Raw genomic sequence first — 22,804 nt, forward strand, 5'->3', positions numbered from 1 at the left:
GCCTCTAAGTTGCAGGGTTGAGTAACTTGGTGGTAGCTGGCTAGTGATGGCTATTTAACAGTCTGATGGCCTTGAGATAGAAGCTGTTGTTCAGTCTCTCGGTCCCAGCTTTGATGCACAAGTACTGACCTCGCCTTCTGGATGATAGCGGGGTGAACAGGCAGTGGCTCGGGTGGTTGATGTCCTTGATGATCTTTTTGGCCTTCCTGTGACATCGGGTGGTGTATGTGTCCTGGAGGGCAGGTAGTTTACCCCCGGTGATGCGCTGTGCAGACCTCACTACCCCTGTGGTTGTGGGCGGTGCAGTTGCCATACCAGGCGGTAATACAGCCTGACAGGATAATCTCAATTGTGCACCTGTAAAAGTATGTGAGGGTTTTAGGGGCTAGGCCAAATGTTTTCAGCCTCCTGAGGTTGTATAGGCACTGTTGCGCCTTCTTCACCACACTGTCTGTGTGGGTAGACCATTTCAGATCATCAGTGATGTGTACACCGAGGAACTTGAAGCTTTTCACCTTCTCCACTACTGTCCTGTCGATGTGGTTAGGGGCGTGCTCCCTCTGCTGTTTCCTGAAGTCCACGATCAGCTCCTTTGTTTTGTTGACGTTGAGTGAGGTTATTTTCGTGGCACCACTCTCCCAGGGCCCTCACCTCCTCCCTGTAGGATGTCTTGTCATTGTTGGTAATCAGGCCTACTATGGTTGTGTTGTCTGCAAACCTGATGATTGAGTTGGAGACGTGCATTGCCACGCAGTCATGGGTGAACAGGGAGTACAGGAGAGGGCTGAGAACACACCCTTGTGGGGCCCCAGTGTTGAGGATGTTGTTTCCTACCTTCACCACAAAAAACTAAATACTGCGTAGTTGCTTAGGAGCTAGAAACAGAGCTGCCATATCTGTCACCATGTATGTAGATCCAGCTAAATAGGCAACAAAATACACTGAGTGGATAAAACATTAGGAACACCTTCCTAATATTGAGTTGCACCACTTTTGCCCTCAGAACAGCCTCAATTCTTTGGGTCATGGACTCTACAAGGTGTCGAAAGCATTCCACAGGGATGCTGGTCCATGTTGACTCCAATGCTTCCCACAGTTGTGTCAAGTTGGCTTGTCCTTTGGGTGGTGGACCATTCTTGATACACACAGGAAACTGTTGAGTGTAAAAAACCCAGCAGTGTTGCAGTTCTTAACACACTCAAACTGGTGAGCCTGGCACCTACTACCATACCCTGTTCAAAGACACTTAAATATTTTGTCTTGCCCATTCACCCGCTGAATGGCACACACACACAATCTATGTGTCAGTTGTCTCAAGGCTTCAAAATCCTTCTTTAACCCGTCTCCTCCCCTTCATCTACACTGATTGAAGTGGATTTAACAAGTGACATCAATAATGGATGCTAGCTTTCATCTGGATTCACCTGGTCAGTCTATGGAAAGTGTAGGTGTTCCTAATGGGAAAGGGAATGAGATGTTGTACTACCATACTGTACATACTGTAGGTACTGTACACACAAGAGAGAGGAGGAAGAGACAGTGAAGGAAAACAGAAAGAGAGATGGGAAAGAGAGAGAGAGAGAGGGGCGAGAGAGAAAGAGAGGAGGGAGAGAGAAAGAGAGGAGGGAGAGAGAGAGAGGAGGCTGAAATAGAGACAGACAGAGGATGGGAGACAGAGAGAGCGAGGAGGTATTTTCGGGTCTGTCTGCGGCAGTGGGACTTTCCTGCTGTCTCCCAGTTACCCGTCTGGTTGCTTAGCAACAACGGCAGCCCTAAATAACCTGCCAAAGATCAAAATAGACCAAAGATAGTGAGGGCGAAAGCAGGGGGTGAGAGAGAGCGAGAGACAGAGAGAGAGGGGGAGGGAGCGACAAAAAAAAAGTGAGGGGGAAGGAGGGAGGGAGGGAGAGAGAGAGAGACAGACAGACAGAGAGAGAGATGGGGAGGGGAGGGTGTGCGCGCATGTGTGTGTGTTAGCGGATGGGGGGGGTCATAGGTTACCTGGGTGGTTTCTATGCTGATCATTAGGGAAGTGACATCAGAGGTTTAGTCAGCACAGCAGCTCTGGAGACGGTTGCTAAGCAGTTTCTGCTCCTTAGCAACCATTCCACTATCACAGCTGAGAGAGAGATTTTCTTATTCGTCGGGTTCCTCCTTCTCTTCTTTCCTTCGTTTTTCAACCAGTCACAGATAAAGGAAAGGGCCACATACAATGTTTATGCACCACTAGCTGTTGTTCTCATAGAAACATACAAAACACTCTAAAAGGGAACCCACAGTGTATTGATGTTGGCATTCACTAATCAGCCACGTCAGAGGGCTCTGCAGTGAAACCTCTGGTTGTGTATCTGTAACATATTTATGTGTCTGTTGTGTCTGTACCCGAGTGTTGTGTCTGTACCCGAGTGTTGTGTCTGTACCCGAGTGTCTGTGATAACAGTGTTGTGTCTGTAGTAACAGTGATGTGTCTGTGATAACAGTGTTGTGTCTGTACCGGAGTGTTGTGTCTGTAATAACAGTGTTGTGTCTGTACCAGAGTGTTGTGTCTGTGATAACAGTGTTGTGTCTGTACCGGAGTGTTGTGTCTGTACCAGAGGGGCATGTCTGTAATAACAGTGCTGTGTCTGTAATAACAGTGTTGTGTCTGTGATAACAGTGTTGTGTCTGTACCAGAGGGGCATGTCTGTAATAACAGTGCTGTGTCTGTGATAGCAGTGTTGTGTCTGTAATAACAGTGCTGTGTCTATGATAACAGTGTTGTGTCTGTGAGAACAGTGTTGTGTCTGTACCAGAGGGGCATGTCTGTAATAACAGTGCTGTGTCTGTGATAGCAGTGTTGTGTCTGTAATAACAGTGCTGTGTCTGTAGTAACAGTGTTGTGTCTGTGATAACAGTGTTGTGTCTGTCGTAACAGTGTTGTGTCTGCTATAGCAGTGTTGTGTCTGTACCAGAGTGTTGTGTCTGTGATAACAGTGTTGTGTCTGTACCAGAGTGTTGTGTCTGTGATAAAAGTGTTGTGTCTGTGAGAACAGTGTTGTGTCTGTGATAACAGTGTTGTGTCTGTACCAGAGTGTTGTGTCTGTGATAACAGTGTGTGTCTGTAATAACAGTGTTGTGTCTGTACCGGAGTGTTGTGTCTGTAAAACAGTGTTGTGTCTGTGATAACAGTGTTGTGTCTGTGATAACAGTGTTGTGTCTGTACCGGAGTGTTATGTCTGTACCAGAGGGTTGTGTCTGTAATAACAGTGCTGTGTCTGTGATAGCAGTGTTGTGTCTGTAGTAACAGTGATGTGTCTGTACCAGAGTGTTGTGTCTGTACCAGAGTGTTGTGTCTGTAATAACAGTGTTGTGTCTGTAATAACAGTGTTGTGTCTGTAGTAACAGTGTTGTGTCTGTACCCAAGTGTTGTGTCTGTAATAACAGTGTTGTGTCTGTACCAGTGTTGTGTCTGTACCAGAGTGTTGTGTCTGTAATAACAGTGTTGTGTCTGTACCAGAGTGTTGTGTCTGTAATAACAGTGTTGTGTCTGTACCAGGGTGTTGTGTCTGTAATAACAGTGTTGTGTCTGTCGTAACAGTGTTGTGTCTGTAGTAACATTGTTGTGTCTGTGATAACGGTGCCGTATCTGTGGTAACGGTGGTGTGTCTGTGCCAGAGTGTTGTGTCTGTAATAACAGTGTTGTGTCTGTAATAACAGTGTTGTGTCTGTGATAACAGTGTGTGTCTGTAATAACAGTGTTGTGTCTGTGATAGCAGTGTTGTGTCTGCAGTAACATTGTTGTGTCTGTAATAACAGTGTTATGTCTGTAATAACAGTGTTGTGTCTGTGATAACAGTGTTGTCTGTAATAACAGTGCTGCGTCTGTGATAACAGTGTTGTCTGTGGTAACAGTGTTGTGTCTGTGATAACAGTGTTGTGTCTGTAGCAGAGTGCTGTGTCTGTAATAACAGTGCTGTGTCTGTGATAACAGTGTTGTGTCTGATAACAGTGTTATGTCTGTAATAACAGTGCTGTGTCTGTGATAACAGTGTTGTTTGTAATAACAGTGCTGTGTCTGTGATAACAGTGTTGTGTCTGTGATAACAGTGGTGTCTGTAATAACAGTACTGTGTCTGTAATAACAGTGTTGTCTGTGGTAACAGTGCTGCGTCTGTAATAACAGTGTTGTGTCTGTGATAACAGTGCTGTGTCTGTAATAACAGTGTTGTGTATGTACCAGTGTAGTGTGTCTGTAGCAGAGTGCTGTGTCTGTAATAACAGTGTTGTCTGTAATAACAGTGTTGTGTCTGTGATTACAGTGGTGTGTCTGTAATAACAGTGTTGTGTCTGTACCAGAGTGTTGTGTCTGTAATAACAGTGTTGTCTGTAATAACAGTGTTGTGTCTGTAATAACAGTACTGTGTCTGTAATAACAGTGTTGTGTCTGTGATTACAGTGTTGTCTGTAATAACAGTGTTGTGTCTGTGATTACAGTGTTGTCTGTAATAACAGTACTGTTTCTGTAATAACAGTACTGTGTCTGTAATAACAGTGTTGTGTCTGTGATTACAGTGTTGTCTGTAATAACAGTACTGTGTCTGTAATAACAGTGTTGTGTCTGTGATTACAGTGTTGTCTGTAATAACAGTACTGTGTCTGTAATAACAGTACTGTGTCTGTAATAACAGTGTTGTGTCTGTGATTACAGTGTTGTCTGTAATAACAGTACTGTGTCTGTAATAACAGTGTTGTCTGTAATAACAGTGCTGTGTCTGTAATAACAGTGTTGTCTGTAATAACAGTGTTGTGTCTGTGATTACAGTGTTGTGTCTGTAATAACAGTGTTGTCTGTAATAACAGTGCCGTGTCTGTGATTACAGTGTTGTCTGTAATAACAGTACTGTGTCTGTAATAACAGTGTTGTGTCTGTGATTACAGTGTTGTCTGTAATAACAGTACTGTGTCTGTAATAACAGTGTTGTCTGTAATAACAGTGCTGTGTCTGTAATAACAGTGCTGTGTCTGTAATAACAGTGTTGTCTGTAATAACAGTGCCGTGTCTGTGATAACAGTGCTGTCTGTAATAACAGTGTTGTGTCTGTGATAACAGTGTTGTCTGTGATAACAGTGCCATGTCTGTAATAACAGTGCTGTCTGTAATAACAGTGTTGTGTCTGTGATAACAGTGTTGCCTGTAATAACAGTGCTGTGTCTGTAATAATAGTGTTGTGTCTGTGACAGAGTGAAGACAGAGCGGTCTATGTGGGCCCAGAGGAGGGGAGTTTAGCCAGCCCACCCGCACTCTGCAGAGTTGATAGACCCAACAGACAACACAACCACACTCTTTCTGTGAGTCATCAACACCGTTCTCTCTCCTCTCTTATCCTCCCTCTTTCCTCTGAGGTGTGTGTGTGACCGACAGTGTATTGAACCCTGGTTGTCTGAACGTCTTCAGGTTCTGTGTGTGTGTGTGTGTGCGTGTGTGTAATCCTTGTGCAGCTTTGATGACTAAATTCCAGCTCGTAGGTTGTGTCTGAATGGGGATCTGTCAGGCTGCTCAGACACAAGCACACTCACACTCACACTCTCACATACACACTTTTGTTTTACTATCCCTGTGGGGACCAAGCAATTGATTCCCCTTAACCTAACCCAGACCTTAACACCAAACCCCTAAACCTAACCCTAAACCTAACCCTAATTGTAATCCTAACGCTAAACTTAACACCTAAATGTAAAATAGCTTTTTTCCTTGTAGGGACCGGCCCCACTTGTCCACATTTAATCTGTTTTACTATCCCTGTGAGGACTTCTGGTCACTACAAGGAAAAAATAAAACACACACACACACGCACGCACACACACACACACACACTCTCTGTGTCCCTCTCTTATTCAGTACAGAACACACACTCTCTGTCTCCCTCTCTTATTCAGTACAGAACACACACACTCTCTCTCTCTCTCTCTCTCTCTCTCTCTCTCTCTCTCTCTCTCTCTCTATTCAGTTCATAACACTCTCTCTCTTATTCAGTACAGAACACTCTCTCTCTTATTCAGTACAGAACATTCTCTCTCTTATTCAGTACAGAACACTCTCTCTCTTATTCAGTACAGAACACTCTCTCTCTCTCTCTCTCTCTCTCTCTCTCTCTTATTCAGTACAGAACACACTCTCTCTTATTCAGTACAGAACACTCTCTCTTATTCAGTACAGAACACACACTCTCTCTCTCTCTCTCTTTCTCTCTCTCTCCCTCTCCCTCTCCCTCTCCCTCTCTCTCTCTCTCTCTCTCTCTCTCTTATTCAGTACAGAACACTCTCTCTCTTATTCAGTACAGAACACTCTCTTTCTTATTCAGTACAGAACACTCTCTTTCTTATTCAGTACAGAACACTCTCTTATTCAGTACAGAACACTCTCTCTCTTATTCAGTACAGAACACTCTCTCTCTTATTCAGTACAGAACACTCTCTCTCTTATTCAGTACAGAACACTCTCTCTCTCTTATTCAGTACAGAACACTCTCTCTCTTATTCAGTACAGAACACTATATCTCTTATTCAGTACAGAACACTCTCTCTCTTATTCAGTACATAACACTATCTCTCTCTTATTCAGTACAGTACAATCTCTCTCTTATTCAGTACAGAACTCTCTCTCTCTTATTCAGTACAGAACACTCTCTCTCTTATTCAGTACAGAACACTATATATCTTATTCAGTACAGAACACTCTCTCTCTTATTCAGTACAGAACACTCTCTCTCTTATTCAGTACAGTACAATCTCTCTCTTATTCAGTACAGAACTCTCTCTCTCTTATTCAGTACAGAACACTCTCTTTCTTATTCAGTACAGTACAATCTTTCTCTTATTCAGTACAGAACACTCTCTCTCTCTTATTCAGTACATAACACTCTCTCTTTCAGTACAGAACACTCTCTCTCTTTCAGTACAGAACACACTCTCTCTCTCTCAGTACAGAACACTCTCTCTCTCTCTTTCAGTACAGCATACTCTCTCTCTTATTCAATACAGAACACTCTCTCTTATTCAGTTCTGAACACTCTCTCTCTCTCTTATTCAGTATAGAACACTCTCTCTCTTATTCAGTACAGAACACTCTCTCTCTTATTCGGTACAGAACACTCTCTCTCTTATTCAGTACAGAACACTCACTCTCTCTCTTATTCGGTACAGAACACTCTCTCTCTTATTCAGTACAGAACACTCACTCTCTCTCTTATTCAGTACAGAACACTCTCTTTCTTATTCAGTACATTACAATCTCTCTCTTATTCAGTACAGAATATATCTTATTCAGTACAGAACACTCACTCTCTCTCTTATTCAGTACAGAACACTATCTCTCTCTCTCTCTCTCTCTCTCTCCCCCTCTCTCTCTCTCTCTCTCTTATTCAGTACAGTACAATCTCTCTCTTATTCAGCACAGAACACACTCTCTCTCTCTTATTCAGTACAGAACACTCTCTCTCTTTTATTCAGTACAGAACACTCTCTTATTCAGTACAGAACACTCTCTCTCTTATTCAGTACAGAACACTCTCTCATGCTGCCAGTGTAAATGTAGATTGAGGTCAGTGATACATTTCAATGCAAAACAGGAAGTGGTGATGAGAGGAGGTCGAGGGTTAGAATGAGAGAGAATGAGAGATGGGATAAAGTATAAGCTGAAGATAGTGTATTCTCTGTCTGCTGTAGATTCAGCCCTGGTAGCTTAATTAATATTATTATTCTCTCACTCTCTCTCTCTCTCTCTCTCTCTCTCTCTCTCTCTCTCTCTCTCTCTCTCTCTCTCTCTCTCTCTCTCTGTCTGTCAGTCTGTCGCTCTCTCTCTGTGTCTGTCTGTTAGTCTCTCTCTCTGTGTCTGTCTGTCAGTCTGTCTCTCTCTCTGTGTCTGTCTGTCCGTCAGTCTGTCTGTCTCTCTCTCTCTCTCTCTCTCTCTCTCTCTCTCTCTCTCTCTCTCTCTCTCTCTCTCTCTGTGTCTGTCTGTCAGTCTGTCTGTCTCTCTCTGTCTGACTGTCAGTCTGTCTCTTTCTCTCTGTGTCTGTCTGTCAGTCTGTCTCTCTCTCTCTGTGTCTGTCTGTCAGTCTGACTCTATCTCTCTCTCAATTCAAAGGGCTTTATTGGGAAACATATGTTTATGTTGTCAAGTAAAATAAACAATCAAACATTTACAGTAAACATTACATTGACAAACATTTCAGAGGAATAGAGACATATCAAATATTATTATAAATAAACTTAAATATGGGTTGCATTTACAATGGTGTTTGTTCATCGCTGGTGTCTCTAATCTGGTCATACATTTGGCAGGAGGTTAGGAAGTGCAGCTCATCTTCCACCTCATTTTGTGGGCAGTGAACACCTGTTTTCTCTTGAGAGCCAGGTCTGCCTACAGTAGCCTTTCTCAATAGCAAGGCTATGCTCACTGAGTCTGTACAAAGTCAAAGCTTTCCTTAAGTTTGGGTCAGTCACAAGATGGCATAGCAGTCAGACGTCCTTTGTCCTCGTCTTGTCGTGTCCCGTATATATATATATATATTTACACCTTTCTTCGCATATCTTTTATATATTTTCTTTTCCAAAAACTCAACTTCAAAACATTCTCCTGCAACCCGCCTCACCAATTTAAAAAAAGTATTATTTACCTCAAATCTGAAATCCACAATAGAAGCTAGCCAGAAGCTAACCAGAAGCTAGCCAGAAGCTAGCCAGAAGCTATCCAGTTTACTGGCTAACGTTAGTATTCAGCTAACCACGGTTTGTGGTCATCAGCTATCCTTTAGTTCGAAAATCTATTGCCAGTTTTGTACAACGCGACTCAGACCAGAACATACCGGACCTATTTTTCCTAGCTAGCTGCTATCCGTGTGACTATTGGCTTACGTCAATCCCGGAGCAAACATAAATTATTCCGGAGCTAGCCAGCTGAAGAGTTCCATCAGCCACTCCTGGGCTACAATCACCTATCCGGACCCGTTTTACTGCCAACGCGGAGCACCACTGGGCCTTCACAACTGGACTACCGACGTTATCTGCCCGAGGGAGTTATCCAACTGGCCCCTCTGTCGCGATGTTACCTGAATACCACTAATCGTTAGCTGTCTTATCGGCTGCTATCTGAATAGATCTATCGGACAATTTTTCTTGGGTCACTATAACTATATCTATTTTTCTAATTGGATTGATCCCCTGTACCACACGGAACCCCACTAATCTACCGACGGAAACGTACGAGGTGACAGACCTGCATCCTATGCTAGCTTGCTACTGATGGCCTGGCTAGCTGTCTGTATCGCCGTTACCCCAACCAACCTCACTACTCACTGGAGCCTTATGATCACTCGACTAAGCATGCCTCTCCTTAATGTCAATATGCCTTGTCCCATTGCTGTTCTGGTTAGTGAATATTGGCTTATTTCACTGTAGAGCCTCTAGCCCTGCTCATTATACTTTTCCAACCTATTAGTTCCACCACCCACACATGCGATGACATCTCCTGGTTTCAATGATGTTTCTAGAGACAATATCTCTCTCATCATCACTCAATACCTAGGTTTACCTCCACTGTATTCACATCCAGTGCCTAGCTCCACTCTTATTTCCCAGGCGCTCTCTTTTGATAACTTCTGTAACCGTAATAGCCTTTGTTTCATGCATGTTAACATTAGAGAACTCCTCCCTAAATTTGTTTTATTCACTGCTTTAGCAAATTCTGCCAAAAATTCTGAAACTTTCATCCCTAACTACAACATTTTCAGACAAGATAGAACGGAAAAGGGGCCGGTGTTGCAATCTACTGCAAAGATAGCCTGCAGAGTTCTGTCCTACTATCCAGATCTGTACCCAAACAATTTGAACTTCTACTTTTAAAAATCCACCTCTCTAAAAACAAGTCTCTCTGCGTTGCCGCCTGCTATCGACCACTCTGCCCCCAGCTGTGCTCTGGACACCATATGTGAACTGATTGCCCCCCATCTATCTTCAGAGCTCGTGCTGCTAGGCGATCTAAACTGGAACATGCTTAACACCCCAGCCATCCTACAATCTAAGCTTGATGCCCTCAATCTCACACACATTATCAATGAACCTACCAGGTACCACCCCAAAGCTGTAAACACTGGGACCCTCATAGATATCATCCTAACCAACTTGCCCTCTAAATACACCTCTGCTGTTTTCAACCAAGATCTCAGCGATCACTGCCTCATTGCCTGCATCCGTAATGGGTCAGCGGTCAAACGACTTCCACTCATCACTGTCAAACGCTTCCTGAAAAACTTCAGCAAGCAGGCCTTTCTAATCGACCTGGCCGGGGTATCCTGGAAGGATATTGATCTCATCCCGTCGGTAGAGGATGCCTGGTTATTTAAAAAAGAAAGCCTTCCTCACCATCTTAAATAAGCATGAAAAAATGTAGAACCAGGAACAGATATTGCTCTTGGTTCTCTCCAGATCTGACTGCCCTTAACCAACACAAAAACATCCAATGGCGTTCTACATTAGCATCGAACAGCCCCCGTGATATGCAGCTGTTCAGGGAAGCTAGAAACCAATATACACAGGCAGTTAGAAAAGCCAAGGCTAGCTTTTTCTAACATACATTTTCTTCCTGCAACACAAACTCAAAAGGTTCTGGGACACTGTAAAGTCCATGGAGAATAAGAACACCTCCTCCCACCTGCCCACTGCACTGAAGATAGGAAACACTGTCACCACCGATAAATCCACTATAATTGAGAATTTCAATAAGCATTTTTCTACGGCTGGCCATGCTTTCCACCTGGCTACCCCTACCCCGGTCAACAGCACTGCACCCCCAACAGCAACTCGCCCAAGCCTTCCCCAGTTCTCCTTTTACCAAATCCAGTCAGCTGATGTTCTGAAAGAGCTGCAAAATCTGGACCCCTACAAATCAGCCGGGCTAGACAATCTGGACCCTTTCTTTCTAAAATTATCTGCCGAAATTGTTGCCACCCCTATTACGAGCCTGTTCAACCTCTCTTTCGTGTTGTCTGAGATTCCCAAAGATTGGAAAGCAGCTGCAGTCATCCCCCTCTTCAAAGGGGGAGACACTCTAGACCCAAACTGCTACAGACCTATATCTATCCTACCCTGCCTTTTTAAGGTCTTCGAAAGCCAAGTCAACAAACAGATTATGGACCATTTCGAATCCCACCATACCTTCTCCGCTATGCAATCTGGTTTCAGAGCTGGTCATGGGTGCACCTCAGCCACGCTCAAGGTCCTAAACTATATCTTAACCGCCATTGATAAGAAACAATACTGTGCAGCCGTATTCATTGACCTGGCCAAGGCTTTTGACTCTGTCAGTCACCACATCCTCATCGGCAGACTCGACAGCCTTGGTTTCTCAAATGATTGCCTTGCCTGGTTCACCAACTACTTCTCTGATATAGTTCAGTGTGTCAGATTGGAGGGTCTGTTGTCCGGGCCTCTGGCAGTCTCTATGGGGGTGCCATAGGGTTCAATTCTTGGACCGACTCTCTTCTCTGTATACATCAATGATGTCGCGCTTGCTGCTGGTGAGTCTCTGATCCACCTCTATGCAGACGACACCATTCTGTATACTTCTGGCCCTTCTTTGGACACTATGTTAACAACCCTCTAGGCGAGCTTCAATGCCATACAACTCTCCTCCCATGGCCTCCAATTGTTCTTAAATACAAGGAAAACTAAATGCATGCTCTTCAACCGATCGCTGCCTGCACCTGTCCGTCTGTCCAACATCACTACTCTGGATGGCTCTGACTTAGAATATGTGGACAACTACAAATACCTAGGTGTCTGGTTAGACTGTAAACTCTCCTTCCAGACTCACATCAACCATATCCAATCCAAAGTTAAATCTAGAATTGGCTTCCTATTTCGCAAAAAAAGCATCCTTCACTCATGCTGCCAAACATACCCTTGTAAAACTGACCATCCTACCAATCCTCGACTTTGGCGATGTCATTTACAAAATAGCCTCCAATACCCTACTCAATAAATTAGATGAGGTCTGTCACAGTGCCATCCGTTTTGTCACCAAAGCCCAATATACTACCCACCACTGCGACCTGTACGTTCTCGTTGGCTGGCCCTCGCTTCATACTCGTCGCCAATCCCACTGGCTCCAGGTCATCTACAAGACGCTGCTAGGTAAAGTCCCCCCTTATCTCAGCTCGCTGGTCACCATAGCAGCACCCACCTGTAGCATGCGCTCCAGCAGGTATATCTCTCTGGTCACCCCCAAAACCAATTCTTCCTTTGGCCGCCTCTCCTTCCCGTTCTCTGCTGCCAATGACTGGAACGAACTACAAACATCTCTGAAACTGGAAACACTTATCTCCCTCACTAGCTTTAAGCACCAGCTGTCAGAGCAGCTCACAGATTACTGTACCTGTACATAGCCCATCTATAATTTAGCCCAAACATCTCCCTCTTTCCCTACTTTATTTATTTATTTATTTTGCTCCTTTGCACCCCATTATTTCTATCTCTACTTTGCACATTATTGCAAATCAACCATTCCAGTGTTTTACTTGCTATATTGTATTTACTTCGCCACTATGGCCTTTTTTTGCCTTTTACCTCCCTTATCTCACCTCACTTGCTCACATTGTATATAGTCTTATTTTTCTACTGTATTATTGACTGTATGTTTGTTTTACTCCATGTGTAACTCTGTGTTGTTGTATGTGTCGAACTGCTTTGCTTTATCTTGGCCAGGTCACAGTTGTAAATGAGAACTTGCTCTCAACTTGCCTACCTGGTTAAATAAAGGTGAAATACAAATAAATAAATAAAGTCACAGTGGTCAGGTATTGTGCGTGTACTGTGTACTCTCTGTTTAGGGCCAAATAGCATTCTAGTTTGCGCTCTTTTTTTGTTAATTCTTTCCAATGTGTCAAGTACGTATCCTTTTGTTTTCTCATGATTTGGTTGGGTCTAAATGTGTTCCTGTTTCTGTCCTGGGGCTCTGTGGCGTCTATTCTCTTTCTAGTTGGTCAGGTATTCTGCCACTGTGGGGTCTGTTTGTGTTTGTGAACAGAGCCCTAGGACCAGCTTGCTTAGGGAACTCTTCACCAGGTTTCTCTGTAGGTGATGGCTTTGTTATGGAAGATTTGGGAATCGTTTCCTTTTAGGTGGTTGTAGAATTTCAACAGCTAATTTCTGAATTTGGATAATTAGCGGGTATCGGTCTAATTCAGCTCTGCATGCATTATTTGGTGTTTTATATTCTTTATGCAGTCTCAATTTGGTGTTTGTACCATTTTGTGAGTTCTTGGTTGGTGAGTGGACCCCAGACCTCACAACTATAAAGGGCAATGGGTTCTATAACTGATTCAAGTACTTTTAACCAGATCCTGATTGGTTTGTCAAATTTTATGTTCCTGTTGATGGCGTAGAAGGCCCTTCTTGCCTTGACTCTCAGATCGTTCACAGCTTTGTGGAAGTTACCTGTGGTGCTGATGTTTAGGCCAAGGTACGTATCGTTTTTTGTGTGCTCTAGGGCATCAGTGTCTAGATGGAATTTGTATTTGTGGTCCTGGCAACTGGGCCTTTTTTGGAACACCATTAATTTTGTCTAACTGAGATTTACTGTCAGGGCCCAGGTCTGACAGAATCTGTGCAGAACATCTAGGTGCTGCTGTAGGCCCTCCTTGGTTGGTGACAGAAGCACCAGATCATCAGCAAACAGTAGACATTTGACTTCAGATTCTAGTAGGGTGAGGCCGGGTGCTGCAGACTGTTTTAGTGCCCTTGCCAATTTGTTTATATATATGTTGAAGAGGGTGAAGCTCAAGCTGCATCCCTGTCTCACCCCATGGCCCTGTGGAAAGAAATGCGTGTGCTATTTGCCAATTTTTACCGCACACTTGTTGTTTGTGTACATGTATTTTATAATGTATGTTTTTTCCCAACACTGCTTTCCATCAATTTGTATAGCAGACCCTCATGCCAAATTGAGTCAAAATCTTTTTTGAAATTAACAAAGCATGAGAAGACTTGACCTTTGTTTTGGTTTCTTGTTTGTCAATTAGGGTGTGCAGTGTGAATACGTGGTCTGTTGTACTCTAATTTGGTAAAAAGTACATTGTTTTCACTGAGGAAATGTACGAGTTTGCTGTTAATGATAACGCAGAGAATATTCCCAATGTTGCTGCTGAGTCATATCGCACAGTAGTTATTGGGGGGAAATTTTTCTCCATTTATGGGGATTCCGATGATCAGTCCTTAGTTCTCGTATTTTTCTCTTTCTCTCTCTCTCTTGTATTTCTTTCTCTCCCCCTTTCTTTCTCCATCTCTCTCTATATATACCTCTTCTTACTAAGTGTTTGATGATCTCCTATGTTAGGAACATACAGTACCATTCCACATACAGTATCCCCTACCAGTCAAAAGTTTGAACACAACTACTCATTCAAAGGATTTTCTTTAGTTTTAAAATGTTCTACATTGTAGAGTAATAATAATAGTGAAGACATCAAAACAATGAAATAACACATATGGAATCATGTAGTAAACAAAAAAGTGTTAAACAAATCAAAATATATTTTACATTTGAGATTCTTCAAAGTAGCCTCTTTTTGCCTTGATGATGGCTTTGCACACTCTTGGCATTCTCTCAACCAGCTTCACCTGGAATGCTTTTCCAACAGTTTTGAAGGAGTTCCCACATATGCTGGGCACTTGTTTCCTGCCTGGTGGTGTGTTGGGTCATTGTCCCACTAAGCACAAAACAGATGCCTGTCACTACAGAATGCTGTGGTAGCCATGCAGGTTAAGTGTGCCTTGAATTCTAAATAAATCACTGACAGTGTCACCAGCAAAGCAGCCCCAAACCATCACACCTCATCCTCCATGCTTCACGGTGGAACCACACATGCAGAGATCATCCGTTCACATACTTTTCGTCTCACAAAGACACGGCGGTTGGAACAAAAAATCTCAAATTTGGACTCATCAGACAGATTTCCACCAGTCTAATGTCTATTTCTTATCTTTCTTGGCCCGAGCAAGTCTCCTCTTATTATTGGTATCCTTCAGTAGTGGTTTCTTTGCAGAAATTCGACCATGAAGGCCTGATTCACACAGTCTCCTCTGAACAAAGGCCTAATATTGTGTATAAGAGGTCATACAAGAAGTTTTGTAGTTATTCCTATGTTGTTGATGTAAAGAATATGTGTTGGTCCGTGGTGTGTAAAAAGGAGCAAACAGACTCTGCACTTGACACATTAATGAAATTGCTTATTCCAGTTACTAATAAGCATGTACCCATTAAGAAAATGACTGTAAAAATGGATAAATCGCCGTGGATTGATGAGGAATTTAATCATTTTATGGTTGAGAGGGATAAGAAAGGCAAATAAGTCTGGCTGCACAACTGATTGGCAAACGTATTGCAAATTGAGAAATCATGTGACTAAACTGAATAAAAAGAAACTACACTATGAAACAAAGATAAATTACATAAAGAATGACTGTAAAAAGCTTTGGAGCACCTTCAATAACATTTTGGGGGGAAAAGGCAAACTCATTCGTTGAATCAGATGGCTCATTCATCACAAAACCAACTGATATGGCCAACTACTTTAATGATTTTTTCATTGACAAGATTAGAAAGTTTAGGGATGCCATGCCAGCAACAAAACACATGTGTTATGGCTGTACACCCCCTGCTATATTGTGGATAAAGAGTTACCTGTCTAGCAGAACATTCAGGGTTTTTTAAGCTTTAGCCCCACCCATCTCTTTAAGGATTCACATGTGAGGCTGTGTACTAAACAACCAAAGAGTTCAAGATTAAAGGCTGGTTTATACTACGAGTATGAAGATCAATTTAAAACTTGTTGAGGATAGGGGGCAGTATTTTCACTTTGGATGAATTGCGTGCCCATAGTGAACTGCATCCTACTCTGTCCTAGATTGCTAATATATGCATATTATTATTACTATTGGATAGAAAACGCTCTGAAGTTTCTAAAATTGTTAGAATTATGTCTGTGAGTATAACAGAACTCATAGGTCAGGCAATCTTCCAAACAAGAAGTGAAATTCTGAATGTGGGTCAACTTTGACGTCATCGCCCCCTCTTTTCCCAACAAGATATGGATCTGGTAGCACTTCCTACGCCTTCCACTAGACGTCCTCATTCAGTAGAAAGTGGAATGGCGCATTTCTCTGTGGGTGCCACCGTCGTTCCATTTGGCTGTAGCTGAAAACGTATGATCCGGTTGGAACGTTATTGGATATATATGAAAATAACACCCTGAAGATTGATTTTCTACTTAGTTTGACCAGTTTATTTGACCTGGAATATATATTTTTTAAGTTTTCGTTTGAGTTGTCCTGGACCAGCAGTCAGTTTTTGGGCACGTGAGCTGAAAGTGGTAGCAAATGCAGCTAATTGGACACTAGTATTAAACATTATGGAACAAAACAACGATTTATTGTGGAACTAGGACTCCTTGCACTACATTCTGATGAAAGATCATCAAAGGTAAGGGAATATTTATGATGTAATTTCGTATTTCTGTTGACTCCAACATGGCGGAGAAATATATTTATGTCTGAGCGGCGTCTCAGATTATTGCATGGTAGGCTTTTTCCGTCACGTTTAAAAAAAAATCTGACACAGCGGTTGCATTAAGAACCAGTGTATCTTTAATTATATGTAGACCATGTATCTTTAGTCAAAGTTTATGATGAGTATTTCTGTTATCTGGCGTAGCTTTCTATAAATCCTCCGGATATTTTGGAGGCAGTTCTGAACATGGCGTCAATGTAAACCGAGATTTGTGGATATAAATATGCATATTATCGAACAAAACATAAATGTATTGTGTAACATGTCATATGAGTGTCATCTGATGAAGATTTTCAAAAGGTTAGTGATTCATTTTATCTCTAATCCTGCTTTTGTGACTCTATCTTTGGCTGGAAAAAATGCGTTTTCCCTTTGATTTGGTGGTGGTCTAACATAAATATATGTTGTGTTTTCGCTGTAAAACATTTTAAAAATCGGACATGATGGGTAGATGAACAAGATGTTCATCTTTCATTTGATGTATTGGACTTGTTAATGTGTGAAAGTTAAATATTTCGAAATAATATTTTTTAATCTGGAGTGTGTTCTGGATGTTCTTAAACTCAGAGCGTTGTCAGATTGTCCGTTTGTAAACTCAGAGCCTTTTGCTCTCAGAGGAGTAGGGTTGATCCGAGCGTTCTGACCTAACAACAGCAGTCATTCACCCAAGCTAACTGGCTAACGTTGGCTAGTTTACGAGCTAACTACATCCAGACACAAATGCGAGAACAGCTCACTCTGACCATTTTACTCCCCCTAGCAGAGCTGGTTAGGCTGTTTTTATGTTATCCAGAGCGTTGGTGACTGCAACTGTGCTGCTGGCAAGAATGTAGTTACGCTTTTTTGCCAACGTTTACTGACACATTCATGTTCATGTTGAACATTCAGAAATGCGGCAGTTATTCTGCGCTCTGGCACACACAGATGAGTGTGCTCTGAAATCAGAGTAGATAGCCAGAGCAAATTTACCAGCTACGTCTATCAACAGTTGTCGCAGTGACATCATAAACATTCTATTGAAATAGTAGTCTTTTGTTTAGACATGTAGCTAGCTAAACAATGAACTATAATCCCAACTCGTAACATTACTACCCTGCATGAATCTGCAGGTAGGTAACCAACCATGTTCAATGTTAGATAGCTAACATTAGGATATAACCAGCAATGCAAATGGCTCTGAGATACAAATAATATTACTACACAGATCATACACGTAATGTTAGCTAGCTAACCAACCAGCTAACGTTAGCTAGCTAGTGAACAGTACACTTTAACTTGAAATTAAAACTACTTTGTGACAAAATTAGAAGCGTGTAATAACTGAGACTGTAGCTTGCTAGACTCTCTTACACGTATACATGGATGGACTCTCCCTCTCTCTCTCACGGAGGCCATGGTTGCCCTTAGTTTGAAGATGTAATCCGGACAGGTGTTTTATACCACAGCCTTCTGTGTGATCTTTTTTCAACTATATATTTGCAAATCAAATGCCAGAATTTTCTCCATCTCCTTAGCGATCATACTCTAATTCCACTGATTTCAAAACTCGGTCCTCCAGGTAGTGGAAAGCAACAATTATGAAGTTCTACTCTGTGAGGTCTTTCAAAAATATCTGCGTTAGAAAGGATTACCTACACATACTGACCAGCTCATATTATAGACAGTAGATTGCTACATGGCAGACCAATCCGAACTCATCTATCGGCATGTCCAGCCTACTCATTATCTCAGCCAGTTATGGCTAGCGGGAAGGTTGCTGCCTTCTCCATGGCTAAACCATCTAGACTCGTAATTTAACAATTGTATTCATATTTACAGATGGCATACACCTGCCTAAGACCTTGTTAGCCTACTGAGCTAAAGAATAGGCAATATTTCTGGAAGCTTACATGAGGTTTCTTGCTGCAATGTGTACCAGTACCAGTGTGTGAGATGAGAATGGAGAAAGATAGTGTGTGTGTGTGTGGTGTGTGTGTGTGTGTGTGTGTGTGTGTGTGTGTGTGTGTGTGTGTGTGTGTGCGTTTCCAGGGGCACATGGTCTCCACTGTTTAATGTGTTTTATGGAGCTTCTCACCTGTTCATTATGGTCTGTGAGTCTCTGAGAGCTCATTAGTGTAGCCTTTGAGCTCCGGACTCACAGACTCCTTAACGACACACCTATAAACTTAGCCTGTTAGCCTGTTAGCCTGGAAGCCTGTTAGCCTTCTATCCCGTTAGCCTGCTAGCGACACGCCTATAAACTAACCTGCTTGCTTGTTAGCGACACCTATAAAAACTGCTAGACTGTTAGAGCAGCCATATATTTTTGCTTCTAGCATCATTAAATACAGTGTTGTTTCAGTATGCTAGTTATCAAATCAAATTGTATTTGTCACATGTTAGATACTATTGTTTTAACACAGTGATCTGATTAGCTGATAGGATCGTTAAACCCAGCTAGCCTGTTAGCAGCCTAGCATAATATTAGCACCTTGTTTAACTTGGTCGTGATTTTATGAATGGCTTGCTTTATTAAACACCATGCTATTTTAGCATTACATGGTTAGCTTTATTAGAAACTGTTTTGTACTAACACAGTAGCCTAATGGTAATAGCAATAGGTTTAATTGAACTCAGTTCTAACACTAATAGCAGCTAGCTTAATTGAACACTGTAGAAACGCTAACAGCAGCTAGTTTCATTGAACACTGTTGTAACACTAAAAAGCAGTTTGCTTCATTGCACACTATTGTAATGCTAATAGCAACTGGCTACATTGAACACTGTTGTAACACTAATATAATTTAGCTTCATTGAACAGGTAATGCTAATAGCAGCTAGCTTCATTGAACACTGTTGTATCGCTAATAGCAGCTAGCTTGATTGAACACTTGTAACGCTAGTAGCATCTAGCCTCCTTGAACACTGTTGTAGTGCTAATAGCAGTTAGCTTGATTGATTGAACACTGTTGTAACACTAATAGCAGCTAGCTTGATTGAACACTTGTAACGCTAGTAGCATCTAGCCTCCTTGAACACTGTTGTATTGCTAATAGCAGCTAGCTTGATTGATTGAACACTGTTGTAACACTAATAGCATCCAGCCTCATTGAACACTGTTGTAACACGAATAGCATCCAGCCTCATTGAACACTGTTGAAGCGCTAATAGCATCTATCCTCATTGAACACTGTTGTAGTGCTAATATCATCTAGCCTCATTGAACACTGTTGTTAACAGCTGTTGTTAAATAGCTGTTGTTAATATGAGGCAGTCTCAGTCTGGTGTTAAAACTCTCACACTCACAGAAGCACTCACCTGATTATTAAAACCCTGTTATTTGTTAGTGGTCATTGGTTAAAGTTCAGTCTTTATTTTTCAACCTCTGTCTCTCTCTCTCTCTCTCTCCAGGACTCGTGTGAGATGGCACCCCCCACACCCCCAGAGGAAGTTGACCCCTCCCCTCGCAGGAAACGTGGCAGGCGGAAAATGGAGCCTCTGGAGCCGAAGGACCCCAACATGGAGGCAAGGACTCCACTTAGCGTGCCTGAATAACAATAAGATGGTCATTCAGCAAAGACAGACAGGCAAACAGGCAAACAGACAGGCAGGCAGGCAGGCAGGCAGGCAGGCAGACAGACAGACAGACAGACAGACAGACAGACAGACAGACAGACAGACAAAAGTAGCTAACATGCGTGTGTGTGTGTGCAGGGGGAAGGCAGCAGGCTGCGCAGAAGGCCGGTTCCCAGAGAGACCTTTCAGGCTGGAGATCCTTTTTACATCAGCAGGAGACAGAGAGACAAGTGGATCAACTGCTGGAGTAGAGAGGTAGGAGAGAGAGGGAGGAGGGAGAGATAGAGGGAGAGAAAGAGGAAGAGGAGGGAGAGAGAGAGGGAGAGGGAGAGGAGGGAGAGAGGAAGGGATTGAGAGTACTTACGTGTGTGTATGTGAGGTTAACTAGTTCCAGATACAGTGGTGTAGTATTGCAGCCAGCTGTGGTCTCAGTCCTCTACAATACAGCCTTCTCATTCACAACCCAATATATTAACTACCTGCTCAAACTGCACAGACAGGGGAGGGAGAGTTTGTGTGTGTGTTTCATTAGAACATATGTTCAGTCAAATAGTTGTCTGTGTAAATCACACACCTCACTACTGACCAATTACAGACAGAGAGATAGAGATAGAGAGAGAGAGTTTCTGAGCTCTGATGTCTGGTGTGTAAGTGAAACATGTTGTTATTCTGATCAGTATGAATTTCCAAGTTGTATTAGTTGTACTGTATACATCGTTGTAAATGGCAGTAGAATATAATGAAGATTTTAGCATAAGTATAATGCAGGAAGGCACAATTTATTATCCAATATTTACACAAGTTTTGGGGAAGGGGAGGTGGGGTGGTGTATGTGTGTGTGTGTGTGACTTTGTTAGGCAGCAAAAAATTATATATATATTTTTTTATATATTACAGTATACTTAAATATCCCAAAAATTCACATAACATACTTCAAATACCAGATGGATTTTCTATTATATCTTAAGTCAATACACTTATTAAAAGTGTACTTTAAATTCATTGTTTAATGTTTTAAAACTGAGGATAGAGGGCAGTATTTTCACTTTGGATGAATTGCGTGCCCATAGTGAACTGCATCCTACTTTGTCCTAGATTGCTAATATATGCATATTACTACTATTGCTGTTACTATTACTATACTATTACTATTGGATAGAAAACACTCTGAAGTTTCTAAAACTGTTAGAATTATGTCTGTGAGTATAACAGAACTCATAGGTCAGGCAATCTTCCAAACAAGAAGTGAAATTCTGAATGTGGGTCAACTTTGACGTCATCGCCCCCTCTTTTCCCAACAAGATATGGATCTGGTAGCACTTCCTACGCCTTCCACTAGACGTCCTCATTCAGTAGAAAGTGGAATGGAGCATTTGCTGGGAACTTTGACCGAATGGGAGGGGAAATAGTCAGTGTCCCGACAGAATGCCATTTTCCTGTGGCGCATTTCTCTGTGGGTGCCACCGTCGTTCCATTTGGCTGCAGCTGAAAACGTATGATCCGGTTGGAACGTTATTGGATATATATGATAATAACATCCTGAAGATTGATTCTCTACTTAGTTTGACCAGTTTATTCGACCTGGAAAATATATTATATATAAAATATATATAAAATATCTAAATATTTTTGAAGTTTTCGTGCGAGTTGTTCTGGACCAGCAGTCAGTTTTTGGGCACGTGAGCTGAAAGTGATAGTAAAAACAGCTAATTGGACACTAGTATTGGACATTATGGAACAAAACAACAATTTATTGTGGAACTAGGACTACTTGCACTACATTCTGATGAAAGATCATCAAAGGTAAGGGAATATTTATGTTGTAATTTCGTATTTCTGTTGACTCCAACATTGCGGAGAAATACTTTTACGTCTGAGTGCTGTGTCAGATTATTGCAATGTTAGGCTTTTTTCGTAACGTTTTTAAAAATCTGACACAGCGGTTGCATTAAGAACTAGTGTATCTTTAATTATATGTAGAACATGTATCTTTAGTCAAAGTTTATGATGAGTATTTCTGTTATCTGGCGTAGCTTTCTATAATTCCTCCGGATATTTTGGAGGCAGTTCTGAACATGGCGTCAATGTAAACCGAGATTTGTGGATATAAATATGCAAATTATCGAACAAAACATAAATGTATTGTGTAACATGTCATATGAGTGTCATCTGATGAAGATTTTCAAAAGGTTAGTGATTCATTTTATCTCTAATCCTGCTTTTGTGACTATCTTTGGCTGGAAAAAATGTGTTTTCCCTTTGATTTGGTGGTGGTCTAACATAAATATATGTTGTGTTTTCGCTGTAAAACATTTTAAAAATCGGACATGACGGGTAGATGAACAAGATGTTTATCTTTCATTTGAGGTATTGGACTTGTTAATGTGTGAAAGTTAAATATTTCTAAAGAATATTCAGCAAAAAAAATACAACTGCACTTTATTGCCCCCCGACCAAAAGGTGTTCAATAGTCAACAAATGATAAAATACAAAATCTTTAAATAAGAAGATAGAAATGGTATACATTAGTCAAATCCCAAACCTTCCACCAAAAAATTATGAAATCACAAACCAAACAACCAAAAATTCCAAGCTCTCCTCAACAGTGCAATACATTTATAAAAAATACACGATATCAAGACATTTCTA

At 41.8% G+C, this 22,804-nt stretch overlaps 1 protein-coding gene across 3 annotated transcripts in view; it reads left to right on the plus strand.

Moving 5' to 3' along the window:
• The window catches only part of LOC139414864 (DNA (cytosine-5)-methyltransferase 3A-like), a 76,447-nt gene that overhangs the window by 2,060 nt on the left and 51,583 nt on the right, over positions 1 to 22,804 (plus strand). Inside the window, exons 3-5 of one of the 3 annotated variants that reach the window (XM_071162444.1) lie at positions 5,221 to 5,328; positions 19,991 to 20,104; positions 20,294 to 20,410. In XM_071162444.1, coding sequence (XP_071018545.1) covers positions 5,221 to 5,328; positions 19,991 to 20,104; positions 20,294 to 20,410 — 339 coding nt within the window. The remainder of the gene's footprint in view (positions 1 to 5,220; positions 5,329 to 19,990; positions 20,105 to 20,293; positions 20,411 to 22,804) is intronic. The other 2 variants (XM_071162445.1, XM_071162446.1) reach the window with 2 other exon arrangements.

This window comes from Oncorhynchus clarkii, chromosome 8, assembly GCF_045791955.1.
Source record: "Oncorhynchus clarkii lewisi isolate Uvic-CL-2024 chromosome 8, UVic_Ocla_1.0, whole genome shotgun sequence".
In the NCBI taxonomy this organism is placed as follows: domain Eukaryota; kingdom Metazoa; phylum Chordata; class Actinopteri; order Salmoniformes; family Salmonidae; genus Oncorhynchus; species Oncorhynchus clarkii.